Consider the following 21,410-nt stretch of genomic DNA (forward strand, 5'->3'; position numbering starts at 1 on the left):
CAGGATCAAACACATTATAGGAACAACCCCTGTGCAGCTGTGCTGGTACCGCCAACCCAGTTAGTATGCTTCTCTAGGAACAACCCCTGTGCCCCATCCGATGGTAACACAATGATGATTAATCTGATGAAGATTCCAAAATAAAGTAGCCAGGGAACAATGCCCATACCAAATGTCCTCCCAAAACCTGGCCTTGTTAACCATTAGTCCATTACCCAACTTCCGCACGTGTAACCATATTGATTACTTGTACAGCCCAACTTCCACAGGTCTGGTTCTTATTAACTCGGTCATCACAAGTATGGTCATGTACATGCTCCTTTATTCGCTCAAAAAAAAAATGTCCATACTCCTTTTCTTCGATCTTCCTCGTGTGATACTAAAGTGTAAAGTGTACGTACAATTATTGTTCAAGATAGCCAGCATAAGAAGTATCGTCTTGCGAAGAGGAGTGTTTTGTGTCGGCCTAAAAAGCTAGGAGGCCAGTATAGGCGACAGATAACGTGAAGTATTAGACCCGATTTATAACGAACAAAAGAAACAAAAGCATACACATCTATGCACATCTTTGAGTTATCAAAGTAAATCAAAGCAATAGCTCAATAGCACTAATTTGCACAGTTCCAATTACTCAGAAATTACAGGGCATACCTGGAATTTTTTGGATGTTATAAGGCAATCAACGTGCACATGGACTGACGTACAGAAAGTGCTAGCAGTAGCATTTTTCCAGATCAACACACTTGAGCTTGGAATTTTCCTTCAGTCAGTGTGACCAAGATGTTGCTTGCTTGGACAGACATTGAATTCCACATCACTTAGTCACCACCTCATATTTTTTTCTCCCGAGACTTGACTTCCAACAAGACTTGCAGTCCAGTATCGGTATTAACCAAAATTCCACACAGTTTACTTTTAGCATCAGTACAATTCTAGCATGGCAATGTTCCACAATTCACAGCTGCATCGCCAGTCACAAGTGCTTCAGCTAAATCTTTTGTTATATGTATCTGAAATACGTAAAAGAAAAACATTGGTACTACAGTATAGAATAAGTTAAGACAAGCTGCTTCCCGATTCTAATTGAAATAGTTACATTTTATGTGTTCAGGTGAAAAAGAAATTCCTTCAGAGCAATCACAGATGATACCATCAAACAAAAACTCTACTGCAAATCTGCAAAGTTAAGTCAAGTCTATTAGACGGTAAATGCGTTAGCAGAGGCTCTTACTGTCTGACCTCTGTGACAACTGCGCAGTGCCCTCGCACTTAGTGTGACAACTGTGCGTTGCCTATTTGATCTCTTCTTCTTTTTTTTGGAAAAGAGGCTTTTCAGCCCAGCTTTATTAGAAAGCCAGAAGTCTTATGCTGGTGTTACCAGCTTACAACATTCAGCAAATACCGCCAAAACACAGCACCGTCTGAGCAAAAGTAAACAGTCAAGGCACTCCCTAGCAACCACAATTACAGACACAGCACAGCATCATCCCACGCCTTGCGCCTCCTTAATCGCCTCCTCCATGAGCTTATCAATGACTGCAACAGTCGCCACCTTTCTCTTATCCGGAAGCAGGGACTTCCATTGCCCCAGCAGCGCCACGGCCTTGAAGACCACCTGCAAAGCAGAACGGCAAACTTTTTGATTGAAAACCATATCGTTTCTTGTAAGCCAAAGCGCCCACGCCACTGCAGCAAACAACGACCAGAACTTATGATTCGCAACTCTCCCCTCCTGCGGCATAACCAACTCGAATTTTTTTGCACAGGAAGTCGGCGTCCTACCCCAGCCCAAGCAATCCCTAATAAAGCTCCCGCAGTAGAAAGCTATTGGACAAGTGAAAGTCAAGTGTTGTGCAGTCTCCGGTAGCCCACACAACTCACACAACTGACAACCTTCCTCCCCTTGCCAACCTTTGTGAAGTAGCTCATCCGTCACCTGGATACGTCCCTTCACACACATCCAAGCGAAAATTTTCTGCTTCAACGGGATATGAGACTTCCATAGGTCTATCATCCGTAAATCCACAATCCCACTATTCATCATAGCTCGATACATCGAGCTAGTAGAAAAGATCTTTTTGGGAGTTAGCTCCCAACGAGCCTCATCCCTTCCCGCCACTAAACGGACTGATGAGAGCACCTGGAGTAACTCTTGCCATTCCTCGGACTCCGCCTCCCCAAAGGAGCGTTTGAACGAAAGGCAAGGCCCATCCTCCAGGAGAACCTCACACATCAAAGCTTGTTGCTGTTCATTACAGCAGAACAACCTTGGGAAACGAACATTCAGTGGCACCTGACCGAGCCAAACGTCACGCCAAAACTGAATGCTTTTGCCATTATGAAGATTATAGGCGCTGCCCACCGAAAACCATTGTTTTACTGCATGCAGCCCTTTCCAGAATTGAGAAGACAAAGCAATACTGGATTGGAAAAAACCATTCTCTCCCATATACTTGTTCCGTAGCAGTGTACAACTTAGGTCATTATCCCCCCATTCCAACTTCATAATCCACTTTAGTGAGCAAGGTGATGTTCCTGGTCCTGCTTTCCACAAAGCCCAGACCACCAAACTCCTTAGGCCGGCAAAGAAGCTCCCACCGCACCATATGATATTTTCTTTGTGCACTGATCCCTTTCCCAAAAGAACCGCGCTCTAATCATGTCCATTTTATAGTGAATACCTTCATAGAGACGATAAACCCCATGATATAGGTTGGAAGGTTGTCCAAACACGAATCAATCAACACCTTCCTCCCGCCAACAGAAAGGCTGCCACTCTGCCAACCCTCCAGCCTCTTCTCCACTTTATCAACCACACCCTGGAAGCCATCTAACAAAATCTTTTTAGGGGACAAAGGGATGCCTAGATATTTCAATGGGAAATTGCCGACCTAACAATTCAACCATCTCGCTATCTGCGCCTGTTCCCCCTCCTCCACTCCAAGCACAAACACCTCACTTTTCTGGTAATTGATTTTCAGACCTGACATCTCCTCATAGCAATACAGCAAGAACTTCACCATGCGGATCGACTACAAATCATTATGAATGAAGAGCACCGTGTCATCCGCATACTGCAAGTGTGATATCCCCCCCCCCCCCTCAGCGCATCCCCCACCAAATTGAATAGAAGTGGCGACAGCGGATCCCCCTGCCGCAAACCTTTAAAGGTCCGGAAGTACTCTCCCAATTCTCCATTCAAATTAATACAAACTTTGCCTGATTCCACCGCCGCTCTTACCCAATCAATCCACTGTTGACAAAAGCCCTTCCGACTCAGCACCTCTACCAAGAACGGCCACCGCACTTTGTCGTACGCCTTCTCAAAGTCTAGTTTCAGCACAGTCCCTTGTGCCTTACTTCTATCCAGATCATGTAAAATCTCATGAAGTACCACTACTCCTTCGAGAATGTGCCTGCCGGGATAAATGTTGTTTGAACTTTACTAATGATCCTAGCAGCCACTGGAGTCAGCCTCAAAGTGCGCACCTTTGTGATAATCTTGAAAATTACATTGAGCAAACAAATAGGCCGATATTGCCGGATAACATTGGCATCCTGAAATTTTGGAATGAGCGTGATTACTCCATAGTTAAGACGCCCCAGGTTCAATCTGCCATGATAAAGCTCATCCATCAACTCCTTCACTAAATCCTTCACCTGCGGCCAAAATTCCTTGTAATATTGTACCGGGAAGCCGTCCAGACCAGGCGCCGTGTTGGTCTTAGTCTTCTTGACCGCCCGCTCAATCTCCTCCAAGGAGAATGGTTTACACAGATTCAGATTCTCTTCTATGCAGACACGCTGGGCCTCACTCCAAATATCCGACGCCAAATGAACCGACGTGTCAGGTTCACGGCCAAAAAGCTGCTTGTAGTACATCGTGATGTGCGCCTTAAGCTCCTCATTTTCCGTGATGAGGCCCTCATGTCCTTCCAACGAGATGATCACAGTTTTCCTTTTGCGACCATTAGCAACCTTATGGAAGTAGCTCGTGTTGTTGTCGCCTTGCAATAACCACTGAGACGCACCTCTGCGTTGCCAGTACAGCTCCTCCGCCGCATAGATTTTAACCAGCTGATCCTCAACTAAATATCTTGCTCGCCAGTCAAAGGCACCCCCCGGATTAGCCTCAGCGAATTTATCCATGTCACTCAACGTGATCAGCAGCCCCTGTTTCTTACACCACGTCTCCCCTCTAAGATTGTTCCCCCAACCCTTCATAAACTTGCGAATGACAGCCTGTTGCCAGTGCCAAAAATCAGCAGCATTGTCCTCCCCTATGACGGGCCACCTACTAATCACCATGTCTTTGAAGTCAACCTCCAAGAACCAGCTCGGCTCCATCCGAAACTGAAAAACTTTGTCCTGCACCTGTTCGCCCAAGTTGACCACGATAGGATTATGATCCGAGCGCACTCTTGTCAAAGTGTCAACAATCGCCCGAGGAAACAGCGAGTCCCAGTTGTTGTTCATGAAAACTCTATCCAAAACTTTCATAGTAGGCTGTTCTTGTTTATTAGTCCAAGTGAACCTACACCCAACTCGATGAAGCTCTCTGATCTGCATCAGATTGATGGCGGCATTGAACTGCACCATTGCCGTCCTATGTAATAAGCCCCTCGACTTATCTCCACTAAACCTGATCAAGTTAAAATCGCACCCCAAAACCAGGGGCGCATCGCTTTGCATTACATGGTCCGAGATTTCCGCCAAAAATTCCGCTTTCCTCTCATGTAACACTGGACCATAAACATTTATCACCTCCCACTGTTGTTTAGAAATTTTTTTCCTCACCACCATACTCACAAAAAACTCCCCCTGCGAAGCTCCAATACAGTCAAATTGATTGTCCCTAGCAGCAATCAAAATCCCCCCCCCCCCCGAATGTCCCACTGCCGGTTTGATGGCCCAATGATAGGAATGTGATCCCCCAAGGGACACCAACTCCCTGTGAGTAAACTTTGCTTTTATAGTCTCCTGCAGACAGAACACAATCACCCCTTGTTGCCAAATAATTTCTAAAATCTGACTTCTAGGTCCTGCCGTCCCCAGCCCTCTAACATTCCAAAAGAGCACACTCATCGGAATCGCGCCTTGCAACCTCCCCCCTTCTTCTTCTTGGAAGGACCCTTGTTCTTCTTCGAAGATCCTTTGGATTTCTGAGGTGTTTTTACTTCCAGCACACGATCAAGCTAATCTTCAAAATCTTTCAGAGGAGAGCAGCCACATGCCTCCTCTAACAACCCCCCCCCCTTCATCTCCTCCAAAGTCCTTCGCTCCCCCGAGGGCACCCCCTGCACCTCAATCCGGGGCTTCACCATTTTGTTCCTGAATCGATTGCTCCACCTTCTCCTTCGCCGCCGCTTCCGCCGCCTTGAACTGAATTTTCTCACGCGCCTCGGCCAGTAGCGCTTCAGCCCTCTCTTTTGCTTTAAATCTCTCTAAACACTCATCAATCTCCTCCCCCGAAGTCCCCAAAACCACCCCACAGTCAACTGCAACTTCAGAAAGCTCAAGATTGGAAGAAGATTGCAACACCGTGAAATATTAGCGTACCTGAGATATCATCCTTGCGTTTCGCCCTCCTCTCGGCGCGTTCCAGGACCGACTGACGAAGGGGTGACTTCGACAATGCCCATGTTGAGGGGCTTTGTGTTTAGGGAGAGCGACATGCGTGTGTGTTGGCGATCCCGTCGGCTAACAAGGACACAGGGGACACAGTTTTACCCAGATTCAGGGCCCTCGGAAGGTAATACCTCTACGTCATGCTTGTCTGATCTGGTATTGATGGAGAGATTACAAGGTTGCCGTAGAGGGTATGGTGCGCAGATCGGATCTGGCGTGTATGACAGATGAGATCTGTCTCGAGGGAGAGGGTTGTGAGAGTTTCCTTCCTTGGCTACCCCTCCTGGTCCTTTATATATGCAGGAGGCCAGGTCTCGGGTAGAGTCCAAGTCGGTTACATCATGGAGATATACTATGTTTAAGTTTCCTTATCTTGAGTCGCAAGATTACGCATCAGGACTCCTGGAGTCAGTAGGCTCCCGAGTGGGCTTCATCCTGGGTCGTAATGGGTATGCCAAAGATGAGGACCCAAGTGGTCATAACCACGTCACCGTATGCGATGGCTCTGACGTGTGGCCCTCACTGGTGACTTCATCTTTGCTTTGCCTTTCGCCACTTGAGTCCATCCTTTGCCTGTCGGTGGAAGCTCCCCATGTTTGGACACCAGCGGTATATCAGCCCCCACCACCTTGTGAGTATCAAACACAGTAACTTGCTGTTCATCATCCCCAGTCTTCAGTTTCTTGCAAAGCTGCCCCTTCACCTCTGTTTTCGATTGTGCCTCGTCCAACTCCTCTTCCTCCTTTGTCCAAGTCTCATCAGTAGAAATAGACACCTTCTTTGGGTATCCAATATACTTGTGAGCCGTGAAAGAAAGCTCTTGCGACACAGAAGTACCCTGCTCTGCCAGTTTTTCCTTTTCTTCAGTATGTGCAGTCAAGATCAGCCGTTCAGGAGCCACCAAACCCCTAGCCAAAGTCGCCGCATTCCTTGGCACCTCTAAATTGTTACCACACCCACTTTGCTGAGAAACATTCTCTTTCGATTGCCCATCCTTGGAATGTCGCTGTGTATCTTCACTCTCTTTCAGTGAAGGAGTATCCTTAACCTCTGTCTTCTTCTTGTCTTTATCCATCGGATCTGAGTTTGAGGCCACAGATTCACGTTCCACTTCCCACTAAATACGAAACCCCTTGCCATTGAGGTAAACAGCGTTCTTGCCATCAATGTCATCTGTCGTTGGGCTAGCCACCCGCACACGCACCGGAGCATGCGCCGCACCTTGCAGAGAATCGAGTGTTGGGGAACGCGGTATGCTACGCTAGCACAAAATAAAATTTTCTACCGCTTCCGCCCGGATCAATGCTGTAGATAATGGATCACGAGATTACCACTAGACGCGCAGACCCGTAGCGGAAGTAGAGTCGATGTAGCGCGTCGATGCCGAGTAGTCGAACAGCCTGCTCCTCCTCGCCGATCCCATGAACAGTTCGTCCAAGCGCCGCAGGTGCAGCGCCTCCGAGGTATCCACACGTACAGGGAGGAACTCCGTGCGGCGGACTGCTAGATCCGATCGCAAGGCTTTGGGCGTGGAGGTGCGACGGCCGAGTCTAACTCGCGTCTGAACTGGAGTTAACCCTAGACGGGTTGGTCTCCTCCACTTATATAGACGTCCCTAGTGGGCTCAACACTTGAGGCCCATTAGGAGTCTAAGCCCGATACGAGTTGGATCCGATCCAACTCGGTTCCCACCCCTTAAGCGTGTGACCCTTCAGGTTCGCGGTCAGTCGGCCACGACTACGAGCTCGGACTGCAGGCCCGAGTAACACCTTGCTCGTCCACTGGCACCGACTCAAGTCGATAGTTGGTAGCGGCGCCTAGCAGCACGTGCCAACTCCCGAGTAACCACAAGGTATATTGACGAACCATACAATGTGTCATATGCAACATTCCTTTTGCCTCGCGATATGTGTGTCGAGCTCAAGGCGAGTGCGTGTCATCCTTGTGGATAGCTCGAATCTCTTCTCGTTCCTGTGATACAGATTCCCGAACGGGTTAACACTTAACCCAAGTCGCATGGCCATGCTTTCCGAATCTGATCACTCGAGAGGGCCCAGAGATATCTCTCCGAACAGGAGGGGCAAATCCCATCTTGATCAACCATGACTCGCAGCATGCTTCTCAGCAAACCCGAAAGCTACCTTTATAACCACCCAGTTACGGAGTAGCGTTTGGCAACCCCTAAGTAGGCCGATTCACATCCCAAGCTCATACGATGACCTCAGGTCTAGGACTGGCATATACATCGTACTTGAGACTAACAAATGACAATCATCTCGTTGTGTCTCAGTGCGGGTCTGTCCGACTCAACAATCTCATTGTCGAGTCCATGCTATCAGTCGGCAACACCTTGCCCTATGACTTGTGAAACATAGTCATCACACTGATTCACATTGCTAGTCTAGGTTATGTGTCCGCATAACCTCAATGACCAGGGACCATTAGAACAACATCATAGAATACATAGTTTCACAAACAAATCACGTATTTATTGATACATATCAGTGATGATGTTCAAGGACAAATATCTCATGAATACATAGGAAATAACATCATCACATGATTGCCTCTAGGGCATATCTCCAACATCGAGATCAATCTCCACAGGCTCCGCAATGATAAACGCCAAATCCCAAACAGCTTCCTCAGTCTTTGCCCAGGAAGGAACACCAAACAGCTTCACCCACACTTCTTTCAACGTCCCAAAGCTCTCAAATTCTCCATCAAAATCTGTCACCTTCGCCTGCACCGAGGTGTCCGAAACAAAGCAGAAACCATTCGCAAATTTCACCAGGCTGTTCTGCGATGCGACATCCGGAAACTCAACCAGGAACTTGCCCACAGACATTTCCTTCACACGCCAATCCCAAGTTTTCTCAAGCAGCATCTGGAGTTCACGCCCAATCGCAGCCGCCGAGCAAGAACCAGTTTGGATAGTCATAATCCCCGCAGCCGTCGGCGGCGCTTTGAAGTTCTTGGGCACCTCCACCTTGAGAGCAAAGAACATCGTCCCCTCGGCTCCACTCCCACAGATATGAAGGCCCTGCCTCCGCCTGCGACGCGTCGGGCACTATCCAAACAGATAACCCGGGTTCTTGCACTCGTAGCAAACCACCGGATTGGCACAGTCCTTCTGGCTATGACCATATCCAGTACACTTATGGCAGAAAAGCTTCTTCTTCTCCTCATCTTGGGGAGCAACACATTCTTCTTGCGCTCCTTGGCCTTCTCCAGCTTCTCCCGCGGCTCGGCCTCATGCTTCAGATTCTGTGCTGCTTGATTCACCATCATCTCCCCCTCCTGGAGATTGCCCCGCCCACCAGCGCCACCAGCCCCTCCCGCACGAGGACCCCCCGCCCCCCATGAGAGGGGCCTTGGCAAAAGCCCTCATGAGGGCGCTTCATGCGGTGGTCATACCCCTCGTGGCGATAGTACGAGCTCCCACCAACACCGTGGTACCCACCGCCTCCCCCCTGATTTTCCATCAGACGCTTGGCCGGCCTGCCATCTTTGTCACGCTGCATCACAACCTCCGCGAATGAGCGTTCGTCAAGCCCCGCTTGCCGAAGCTCAATCACCTTGCAGCCTGCTCCAAATCGCTTCACCTCCTCCGTAGTCGCCCGAGAAACCGTAGAAGGAGAAAGAGGAATGAGTTATGGTTTCCACCAGAAACCCGCACTCAACCCTAAATCGCCGCCAGCCTCGAGCCGAACTGGGCCACCAACCGTAGTTGGGCCAACAACAGTTCTAGAAACCCCCGGCCCATCTTCCACACCTCCACCACCTGGGCCTCCACTCGGCTGACCCATCTGACACGTGGGCCAGAAATCTGGAGAGCACCCAAACTCTCCTCCAGCGCCGGCAACCTAGGCGAGGGTTCTGCCGCCGCCAAACTCGTCGAGGATACCGCCGCCGGTACCCCGTCCCGCTGCGGTGGATGCAACCCATCCCTTGATGAGCCTTGACCATTCGCAGCAGTACCAAACGATGGGCGACCAATCCTAGCCAGGAACTCGGACGACACCTGCGAAATCTGTGAGGTCGGCGGCGGCGACACCGCCGCCGCCGGCTGCGAACCCCTCACCGACTCCCCCCCCCCCCAAGACTACCAGAAGTCACCACTATCTCGTTGTGTTCCGCAATGAGCTTGCGTCGTTTCTCACGTTCAACATCCAGCACTCCCTGCTCCCCGCGTCCATCCCAGCCACCGACTCGCGCTGTAGCGGTCTCCGACGAGAGTGGAGGGAATGCCTCCAAGCTCAACATCGTCTCGCCCCTAACCACCTCCTCCTCACGCAGCCATCCCGACACAAGCGCCTTCGCCTCATCCATCTCGTACCCTGCCACCACCAAATCGACCACAAGGTTTTGAAATTCCGACGAGGAATCCCGACTAACCTACTGAACCTGTCGACTCGCCGTCGCAGACCCCATCCCGCAAGAAATCGCTCCGCCATCTCGCTGCTTCCACCAATCAGCTAACGAATCTCGCGCCTCCGAACACGAATAGCCTGCCCACATGAGATCGCCCACCAAATCGAGGTACTCCTGAGGGGAATGCGTACCTGAATCCCGGTTATCCGCCAGCGAGGACGACGAAGATGGCAGCGCCCGCTTGCGCGAACCCTCCCCCGCGATTGTCGTCGTCACTCGCGGATCGTCGAGCCCCTCCGCTAGATCGACCTCCATCGGAGCAATCTCCCCCGCATCCTGACGCACGAACTCGCCCCGACCCACCTCCACCATCTGCGCCCTCTCGAACTCCGCCTGCACCTCCCGGTCGAATGCCTCCTCCCTCACCGCCACCACATGCCGGCGCGGAGTCCAGCCCGTCGGGCCGAACGGCGCACGGCCTAGCGCAAGCGGAGGGTTGATCGCCCGGGGAGGGGGAGAGCATCGTGGTGGAGAACCCATTTCCCGGAGATCAGCACCGCCGAGGCCACCTACCATTCTTATTTCCTGTTCCATGAGTCTTCCCTCGGTACAAGCAGCATCGATCTGCTTTTGTTCCCTCTCTGATCTCTTCTTCTCAATGTCGTAATCTCTGCCTTATCAATTTTCCACAGGCATGAGAAAATGAGAGGCAAAAATGACGACACTGGAGAAGACCAAATAGGTAGTCGTGACCTCCACAACAAGTCTACAACACTCTTGCACAATGGGTGTAACATCCTGCATTGTGCTCTATAAGTAGAAGAGTGCCCTGCCCATGTAGTCACAACTCACAACTCCCCACAAAGTTACTTCAGACACCTCTCATCAATTTCTTGCCCAACACCAAATGTCAAAACACTTACTCATGTTGCTCGTGTCATGCCTTCCTTGCCTTTTTCAGTTACACGCGGCACAATATGGAGGCATCTCTCTCAAGTCTCAGCAAGCGGCCCTGCTCCATTGGAAATCTACTCTCCAAAGCTCACCGCTGCAGATGAGTTCCTGGCAACACAATACCAGCCCATGCAACTGGACTGGCATCACGTGTAGTGCCATACGCCGTGGTCGTCGAATGCACTGGGTTGTGACCAACATCTCCCTACCAAATGCTGACATACATGGCCAGCTCGGTAAGCTCAACTTCTCGGCACTTCCATTCCTCAGATTTGTTGACATCAGTGACAACATGTAAGGGGCCTTAGGGAACTAGGGATTATCGGGGGATAGGGCATGGATTCGATTTCGCGTTCGCCACCACAGGTGCGCCTTGTTCAGTTCGTTCGTCTGGTCAATCGACAAGCAAAGATTACAGAGAGCAACAGCACTTATACAACGCAACACACTCACGCGACCTAGTCGTCATCGATGACTCTTGAGTTGGGCCTTCGCCTCCTCATGGGCTTGGGCTGGACGTCCCCCACTGGTGTTGGAGAGGCAAGGCCCATGACATCCCTCCCTTCTTCAACAGCAGGTTGTCCCCAAACTACAGCTCTCTTGAAACGTAGCTGTAACTCCTGTTCATTTTCCCAAGTAGCATGCGACGAAGGCATGCCAGACCACTGGACTTGCACTTGATCAACCTCCTTGCCGTTGCACATCGCACGGCGGCGCTGAAGCAGTTTCTCCGGAATGGTGTAGCGACCCCTGATCTCATCCATAGGAGGCAAGTCTGGCAAAGCACACTGGGAAGGTGGTAAACTAGAACGAAGGAGTGAGACATGAATTACCGGATGAATTTTGGCCGAGGCTGGAAGCTTGAGCTTGTATGAATCTCACCCACACGTTTCTCAACTTGAAAGGGCCCATAATAGCGGAATGCCAACTTGTGATTTGCTCGTGTTGCCACCGAGGTCTGCACATAAGGCTGCAACTTGAAGAAGACCCAATCACCAGGTTCAAACTGCCGGTCAGATCGTTTCTTGTCCGCCTGAAACTTCATTCGCTGCTGCGCGCGATTCAGGTGTTGTCTCAGCAAGCGAGTCATCACAGCTTTGTCTTGAAGCCAATCCGCAATATTCTGCACACAAGACGCAGACTCCAACAACAGGCCAGTGGAATTGGGCCGGTGACCATACAGTGCCTCAAAAGGAGAAGTACAAGAGCAGAATGATATGAGGAATTATACCAAAACTCTGCCAAGGCCAGCCAGGAAGACCACTTAGAAGGACAAGCATGAACATAGCAGCGCAAATACGTCTCCATACATTGATTCACACGTTCCGTCTGGCCATTGGTTTGAGGATGATGTGCGGAACTCATTCATAACTCAGTTTTGGAGAGCTTGAACAATTCCTGCCAGACGCGACTCGTGAAAATGGGGTCACGATCAGAGACCAAAGCCACGGGCAAACCATGCAGCTTAAACACATTCTGCATGTATGCTTGGGCTACCTGCAAGGCTGTATACGGATGGGCAAGAGGCACAAAATGACTGTATTTGGTCAATTTATCGACGACCACCATCATGGAATCAAATCCAGAAGAGCGTGGCAGACCATTGACAAAATCTAGAGTGACGACGGCCCAGGCAGACCGAGGAATTTCCAAAGGTTGCAGCAAGCCTGGCGTCTTCACCCGCTCAGGTTTTGCTTATTTGCAGAGAGAACAAGAAGCCACAAAGGATTTGATGTCAGCTTTCATACCTGGCCATGCAAACATTTTCCGGATGCGGTGATAAGTTGCACGAAAACCAGAGTGACCACCTATGGCACCCGAATGAAAATTCTGCAAGATCTGCCGATGCATGACATAATTATTGCCCAACCAAACCCGCCCCTTGTATCTGATCAAGCCATCTGTAATTGAGAAGAAACGGGGCAAAACTTGAGCTGATTCCACAGCACGGACCAGCCGCTGAGCTTCTGGATCCTGGAAATAACCCAATTTGACCTCCTCAACCCACGCCGGAACACAAATGGACACCGTGCACAAGTCACTAGATGGGGAATGAACACGGCGAGACAAGGCATCCGCCGCCTGATTGGCACTGCCCTTTTTGTATTCGATACGATACTACAGCCCAAGCAATTTCGTAAGAGCCTTCTGCTTCCATGGAGTACTCAGGCGTTGATCATCAAGGTGAGATAAACTGCGCTGATCTGTGCGAATCACAAATTCAGAGGTCTGCAAGTATGGCCGCCATCTATCGATCGCCAGCAAAATTGCAAGGCATTCCTTCTCATAAGTAGACAAACATTGCAATCGAGGACCAAGAGCTTTGCTGAGGAACGCCAACGGGTGTCCAGATTGCATAAGCACAGCGCCAATGCCTTTATCCGAGGCATCCGTCTCAACTACAAAAGTCTTTGCAAAGTCCGGCAATGCCAGAACAGGGGCAGTTAGCAGGGCCTGTTTGAAAGCCACGAAAGCTTCCTCATGTAATGATGTCCAGACAAATACAGTCCCTTTCTTCAAAAGATCGATCAAAGGACGACTGATCACCCCAAAATTACGAACGAACTTGCGATAATATCCAGCCAGCCCAAGGAATCCGCAGACCTCTTTTGCACAGATAGGCCTTTCCCAATGTTGCACGGCCTCCAGATTTTTGCCGTCAGTAGCCACACCATTGGCACTGATCGTGTGACCTAAATACTTCAGTTTAGGTTGTGCAAAGGAGCACTTCTTGCGCTTGAGCTTCAACTGAAATTCACTGAGTAACTGAAAGACCGCTCGAACATGCTGCACATGAGCTGCAAGGGATGGACTGTAAATGAGGATATCATCGATAAAGACGAGAACAAATCGTCGCAAGAAGGGAGCGAGTATAGTGTTCATCGCGTGCTGGAAGGTTGCTGTTGCCCCTGTGAGACCATAGGACATGACCTTGAACTCACAATGCCCTTGATGCATTTGGAACACCGTTTTATGCTCGTCACACGGAGACATCCTAATCTGGTGGTACCTTGCTCGCAAATCCAAGCTCGTAAACCAAGCTGCCCCTGCCAATTCGTCCATTAATTCATCAATGATTGGAATTGGAAAGCAATTCTTGATCGTGATCGCATTCAAGTGACGGTAATCAATACAGAACCGCCACTCGCCGTCCTTCTTCTAAACCAAAAGTACAGGAGATGCGAAGGGGCTAGAACTGGGCTGGATAACCCCTTGAGCAAGCATATCTGACACTGGGCACTCAATCTCGTTTTTCTGAGCTGGATTATAGCGATAGGGACGAATGTTGACAGGCTTTGCACCGGGAATTAAGGGAATGGAGTGATCGAATTCCTGGTGGGGTGGCAGTCCACGCGGTTCATCAAAAAGATACTCAAATTCATGCACCAACTGCTCGATCCCGGCAGGGACAGAAACTGGTTCAGCTCGGTCACGAATGTCAGATAAATGGACCACATGACAAATCGCATGGCGATGATCCAGGGCTTGAATTTGCTGCAGAGAGATAGCACGGCACTTTGCCGTATTCGGACAGACACCATGTAACAGAATTGGTGTCCCGTGGTACTCGACCTGCAGAGTTTTCGCAACCCAATCAATCTGAGGATTGTACTCTTCTAGCCGGTCCATTCCTAAAATTACATCATAGCATCCAAGGGGTAACAGCTTGAAGGTTGTTTGGAAATCACACCCTTCTGTCCACCACTGACAAGCTGCGATCTGATGAGTACATGGCATGACACCCCCATTGGCAATCTGAACTTTCAAAGGAAAGGACACTGGGTGGGCGTCAGACCATTGTGCAGCAAACGTGGAGCTAATGAAGCTATGCGAGCTCCCAGAATCCACCAACATCAACACTTCTTGCTGTCGGATCAAGCCTAGCAGACAAACAGTATGCGAACTAACAGAACCACTAATAGCAGCCAAGGATATCACACACAATTTCCCATCCAATTGCTCCGAATCGACTGAATTGTCCTCCAACTGAAGCAAATCAAGCAACTCCTGAACAACATATAACTGCACTGTCGCAGAACAGACATGCCCTGGTTGCCATTTCTCTCCACACACAAAACAGAGTCCACCAGCTCAGCGATACGCTTTCATAGACCTCAACTTTTCATCTGTACCCACACTCGGCCGAGCACTGGAAGGCACATGCTTATCATCTGGCAGTGCCGGAGGCAGCATTGGAGTTGCACGAGAAGGCAAAGGAGGTGGTGGTAAAGGAAAAGCCTGACAAGTGCTTGAACGAGGAACAAACGTCGTCTCAGAGCGCACTGGGGGTCCAACCGGTGGTCGATCCAACTCTTCGCGACTCAGAGCAAGAGCTTCTTCCTGTAACACAGCCAGAGATACCGCCGTGTCTAAATCCTGCAGTCGATGGAGCATCACAACGACCTTGATCGGGGCACTTTACCCCTCCACAAACTGCGTCACAAAATATAAAGGATCCCAAGACGCATGATGCGCACGCAAGCGATGCATCGCGGCATTGAACTGCTCCGCGTACTCCAGTACGGTGCCGACTTGCCGAAGCCGAGAAAATTGACGAACATGCAGTTGAAATTCCTGGCGCCCAAATTTCTCTTGAATGGCCTCCATAAATTGATCCCAAGTCCGAGCTCGCAAATGTGCTTGCGACCACTGAAACCAGAGGTCAGCAGCCCCTGAGAAGGAGACCACAGCAGTATCGATCCACAAGTCCCGATGCACGCCACATGCTCGGAAATATGCTTCACTCTTGAGACGCCACGTGATCGGGTTCTCGCCATCGAAGGGGGGAAAATCCAAACGAGAATTAGACCCCGATGCAGCAAAAGGAACACGCGAATCAGAGATAATGGGATCCACGGAAGAAGGAGTATCGATCGTACCGTTGACCAGAGTCGACGTGGGGAAGGAATCCCCAAACGTCAGACCCCGTGAGGAAGATGCAGAGCGATGGCCATCAGGCCCGAGCCCGACGTCGGCTCTAGGAGGAGCATTGGGGATCGACAACCCACGCACAGGGCCGTGAAGGCCGCGCGGGTCCGGATCCACCGTTGTTGGCGTGGAGGGAGGCCGTGTTGACGATGAGCCGACCAGCATGTCGATGGAGGAACGCAGATCCCCCAATTCGGCTTGGAGCACGGTCACCGCCTGATCCATGAGCGGCTTCCAAGTAGTGAAATCCTTCAACACGGGCTTCAGCTCCTCAAGCGAATCAACCTTGGAACTGATGTGATCCAGCTTGGCAAGGTGAGAGGATTGCGACTGCACGGCAGCTAGCAGCTCCGCCATCTGCCGCTGAGTCTCCAAGGCCGTCATCTCCTGAGTAGCAGGTGCCAGGATCGCGAATATGATACCAGATGTAAGGGGCCTTAGGGGAACTAGGGATTATCGGGGGATAGGGGATGGATTCGATTTCGCGTTCGCCACCACAAGGGCGCCTTGTTCAGTTCGTTCGTCTGGTCAATCGACAAGCAAATATTACGGAGAGCAACAACACTTATACAACGCAACACACTCACGTGACCCAGTCGTCACCGATGACTCTTGATTTGGGCCTTCGCCTCCTCATGGGGTTGGGCTGGACGTCCCCCACTGGTGTTGGAGAGGCAAGGCCCATGACACAACATTCTCCATGGTGCCATTCCAGCCACCATCAACTCTTTATCCATACTCTCCTACCTTGACCTCAGTAACAACTCGCTTAGCGGTGAAATACCATCTGAGATTGGAAACCTACAGATCCTCAGGGAACTGACGCTGACATTTAATAACCTCACAGGCCCAATTCCTACATCGTTGGGTAATCTAACCATGTTGACCGATCTTGCCATCCACCAAAACATGTTATCCCGCTCCGTTCCAAAGGAATTAGGGAGACTCGTCCAGCTACAGGAACTTTCCTTAAGCAACAACAGCTCAAGCAGTGAGATACCGTCAATTCTTGGAAACTTGACCAAACTAGATTATCTCGGGTTGTATGGCAACGAACTGTCAGGTGCTATACCTTCAGAACTGGGGAAGCTTGTCAACTTGAAAATTCTTTACCTCAACAACAATCACCTTTCTGGTGAAATCCCTGCCTCTTTAGCAAATCTAACCATGCTAACCACGCTTTATCTCTATAACAATACAATTTCAGGTTCAATCCCCCTAGAACTTGGCAATCTATTGAATCTCCAGGATTTAGGTTTATCCACTAACCAAATTTCTCGTTCAATTCCCGCTAGCCTTGGAAACCTTACCCAGCTAGGAATATTAAGTTTATTCCAAAATCAAATTACCAATTCCATACCTCTGGAGATTGGTAACCTTGTGAATCTTCAATCTCTGTGGTTGGCTGATAACCAGATTTCTGGCTCCATCCCAACAACTTTTCATCATTTCAAGAACATCCAATAGTTGACCATGAAAAACAACCAGCTTTCCGGTTATCTTCCTCGAGAATTAGGGAACCAAGGCATGGTCAGATTTGAGGTGTCCAATAATTCATTCTCTGGGCCTTTGCCTGCGAATGTATGTATGGGTAACAAGTTCTGGGCGTAGCTTGAAACATGTTCAGTGGCCCTGTTCCAAGTAGCCTGAGGACATGCACAAGCTTGGTCTACCTTTTCCTTGCTGGAACCCAGCTCACAGGAGATGTATCTCAACATTTTGGGGTTTACCCACAACTTAAAATAGCACGTTTAATGTCCAACAGACTCTCGGGGGAGCTCTCGCAAAACTGGGGCGCATGTCCCAGCCTGGTGTCTCTAAATCTAGCAAATAATATGATCACAGGGAAAATACCTCCCAGCCTGTCTAAACTGTCCAAGATTGGGTTACTAAATCTCAACAATAATCTTTTGACTGGTGAGATTCCACAAGAAATTAGCAATATGACATGGCTGTATAACCTGAGCTTGGCATCAAATCATTTATCTGGACCTATACCAGCTGAGCTTGGGAAAATGGGGAATTTAGCATACCTTGACATATCAAGAAACAAATTGAATGGATCCATACCGGAGGAGCTTGGCAGCTGCACTAAACTGCAATTCCTGAATATCAACAACAACAACTTGAGTGGAAATTTACCTGGTGCAATTGGAAAATTGACAAGCCTGCAGACAATGTTCGATCTTAGCAATAACAAACTCGATGGTTCCTTACCGGAACAACTTGAAAGGTTGCAGATGCTGGAAATTCTGAATTTATCCCATAATCAGTTTATGGGAAGCATTCCAGACTCGTTTGCAAGCATGATTAGCCTATCAGTGTTCGATGTATCATACAACAGTTTGGAGGGACCAATACCAGAAGGACGTCTTTTTCAAAATGCATCGGTCCATTGGTTTGTCCATAATAAAGGTCTTTGTGGTAATCTTCTAAGCTTACCACCTTGTCACTTAACCCCTTGGAACATCATACAAGAAGGCAACTCGGTTTGATACTATCATACTGTTCTTCCAGTTAGTTCTATCATTCTTCTTACAACAGTTGGCATTGTAACATTCATTTACAAGAAGAGAGAAGATCAAGAAATTGCGACCACCGAAGGAAGGCACATATTCTCTGTATGAATTTCGATGGAAAACTAGCATTTGAGGATATGATCAGGGAAACAGAAAATTTTGATGGCAACTATGTTATCGGAGAAGGGGGGTATGGCAAGGTCTACAAAGCACACCTCCGAGATGGGCAACTCGTAGCTGTCAAGAAGCTTCACCCAACTGATGAAGTGACTGATGAAACAAGATTTCAGACTGAAATTGAAGTGCTAACAGAGATCCGACAACGAAGCATTGTCAAGCTATATGGGTTCTGCTCACATTCGCAGTACAAGTTTCTTGTCTATGACTACATTCAGCAGGGAAGCCTTCACGTGACCTTTAAAAATGAGGAATTAGCCAAGGAATTGAGTTGGCACAAGAGAGCCACTCTTGTAAATGATGTGGCTCAAGCAATATCTTATTTGCACCACGACTGCAGTCCACCAATAATCCATCGTGATATCACAAGCAACAACATCTTACTTGATACAACCTTCTATGTCTCAGATTTTGGCACGGCAAGGATTTTGAAGCCTGATTCATCAAATTGGAGTGCACTCGCAGGGACATATGGCTACATTGCCCCTGGTAAAGATACATGCCCGACACCACAACTATTTATACCAGTCCTTTTAACATCATAACCATTTATGTCCTCGCCTCCTCAGTCAATCACACTTATGGTTGAATAGCTCCTGGTGGCCTCTAATGCTTGTATTCTTTTTTGGTGCAGAATTATCCTACACATCAGTTGTAACAGAGAAATGTGATGTGTACAGCTTTGGTGTGCTTGTGCTGGAGGTGGTGATGGGAAGCATCCAGGAGATCTACTGCAACATCTTACTTCATCAAGGGAGCAGTATACACTTGTCAATGAAATACTCGACCAATGACCTTTAGCACCAACAACAACAGAAGAAAAAAGCATAACTTTCCTCATCAGAGTGGCATTTTCTTGCTTGAAAGCTTCCCCACAAATGAGGCCAGCAATGGAGGAGGTCTACAAGACACTCGCCCATTATCAGTCTTCCAGCTCACAGTCAACACATCATAGTGCACTTACATTGGATGAACTATGGGATGCATAAGCATGGTAGGGAGATGAGCTCCTTGCTCTCGAGAAAAAGATAAGCATGGGAGGACTCTTGTCAGGTCTATTCTAATAAATATCATTTCAGTGGACTAAGAACCTTGTATGAACTCACACATTGTATCAATAATTTACATTCGCTTGCGTTTTACTCAAATTTCCACAACACATTGTGTACATACTGTCTTGTTTAGTGGAGCTTAAAATTCCTCGTTACAGTCTTAATTTCTCAGTCATAGCCAGTGTTTCTAGCTTTTATCCAAGTCTGTAAACCCTGACTGCAGTCTGCATGAGACTAAACATTATGGGGTTGTTTGGCTTCTGGTTAATGTATCATTTCCTACTGAGCTGCGAAGGAATTTTCAGAAATAATCACTACAGCAAGAGAACTGGAAAAATATTATGCACCGAGCCTGAAATGCTGAAATACATAACACCAATGCATATGAGCATACCTATTTCATACATCACGCAACAGATTATGTTGAGGTCCAGAACCAACATAAATTGATCTGTCGTGCAGCTGATATACACGAACATCATCAGCTTATACTCAAAAACATATATCGCAAACTCATGAATTTATGGCATACCAGTAAGCTGCTTGTGTGGAAACCCTATAGAGAAAAAAGCATTATCAACCAGTAAACAAGGATATTCAGATAACATAATTTACTTTAAGTTCTCACTCACATTTGTTTTTCCAGCTATTGTCATGGCATGTTCTCGTTTCATATCCCTGGAATCATCAGAGCAAAAACAAAAATATGGGTGTCTGGCCGACTGTACACCGTAGCATAGTACTTTTGGACATGCATGTTTACCTTTCTATTTCCGATTGAGTGTTTTGATGACGAAGACTTGTGGGCAACCTAAGGGTGTGTTTGGTTCGGTGAGTCAGGCTACCCCGCGCGGGCTGGACCGTTTTTTTTCGCGTTTGGTTTCAGATCCACACGTGGGCGGAGCCACCCCGAAGGGAATATTCGGCCCAGATGCCGCACCGCGTGAGCCGGCCGGTGGAACGCGGGTTGCTCTCTGCGCTCCTCTCTCTCGCTCGCTTCTGCCTCTCTATCTCTCTCGTCCCCCAGGCGCCTGAGCTCGTCCCCATCGCCGGGCCAGCCCGCGGCGTTGCCATCGGAGCTCGCCGAACCAGCGCGCCGCGCCACTGTCGGAGCTCGCCGGACCGGCCCGCCGCACGGCCGCCTGAGCTCGTCCACGCCGCCGGACCCGCCCCCTCACCGCGCCGCCGCCTGAGCTCGGCCCCGGACCGGCCCACCGCGCTCCTCTCCCGCTCTCGCCGGCGCGGACCGGCCCGCCGCGCTCGTCCCCCGCCCTCGCAGCCGAGGCCCTCGCCGCCGCCAGAGCTCGACCTCGGCACTCTCCATTCCCGCATCTCCCCACCTCGAACGAGTTGGATTGATTCGCTGCAAAAAGGAGGCCGCGTCCTTGCCGCTCGCCGCGCATCGCGCTCTCTACCCACCAGCGACTGCGGCTCCTGCTCGCGGCCGAGGAACCCTCCCTTCCCGGGCGGACCTCGCCGCCGAGGATCAGCCCCTTGCCGCCGTCGAAGCTCACCGCAGTCAGCCGTGTGGACCAGTTCGCCGGAGGAGGAAGACGGGCAAGAATGATTGGGGGCACTGGTTTGGGCCGGCCGGAGGAGGAAGATGAGCAGCATGAAGAGATAAAAAAAGTCATCATTGAATATGATCAAGTTAACCAACCAAAATAGGCTGGTTCCACCCACACAAACCAAACGGTTCATCCCACCCCTAAAATCTGGTTGGGGTCAACCCACCCTTTTACACTCACCAATCAAACACATCTGTAACGAGAGCTTC

At 49.4% G+C, this 21,410-nt stretch overlaps 1 protein-coding gene and 1 pseudogene across 2 annotated transcripts; one reads left to right on the plus strand and one right to left on the minus strand.

Annotated features, from left to right (window-relative positions):
* Positions 1-521: 521 nt before the first annotated feature.
* On the minus strand, positions 522-16,941 carry LOC112271528. 2 transcript variants are annotated; one of them, XM_024460771.1, is made up of 2 exons: positions 15,837-16,446; positions 522-1,010 (listed from the first exon to the last, which is right to left on the minus strand). In XM_024460771.1, exons 1-2 carry the CDS (start codon positions 16,267-16,269, stop codon positions 985-987), a joined length of 459 nt encoding a protein of 152 aa, XP_024316539.1. In that variant the 5' UTR covers positions 16,270-16,446; the 3' UTR covers positions 522-984. The 2 variants fall into 2 exon arrangements, 1 of the variants encoding a protein (XP_024316539.1); XR_002964614.1 differs by lacking the exon at positions 522-1,010 and adding an exon at positions 1,112-1,615 and having other exon boundaries at positions 15,837-16,941.
* On the plus strand, positions 10,337-19,570 carry LOC100842145 (annotated as a pseudogene).
* The last annotated feature ends 1,840 nt before the right edge of the window (positions 19,571-21,410 follow it).

The sequence above is a fragment of the Brachypodium distachyon genome, chromosome 3 (genome assembly GCF_000005505.3).
Source record: "Brachypodium distachyon strain Bd21 chromosome 3, Brachypodium_distachyon_v3.0, whole genome shotgun sequence".
Classification (NCBI taxonomy): Eukaryota; Viridiplantae; Streptophyta; class Magnoliopsida; order Poales; family Poaceae; genus Brachypodium; species Brachypodium distachyon.

What these genes read in the sequence shown, in the direction of transcription:
- LOC112271528 (XM_024460771.1), bottom strand. Translation starts at nt 16,269, where the DNA reads ATGACGGCCTTGGAGACTCAGCGGCAGATGGCGGAGCTGCTAGCTGCC. An exon ending in CACGTCGACTCTGGTCAACG is followed by an intron (nt 1,011 to 15,836) that starts GTACGATCGATA and finishes TACGTATTTCAG; the next exon opens with ATACATATAACAAAAGATTT.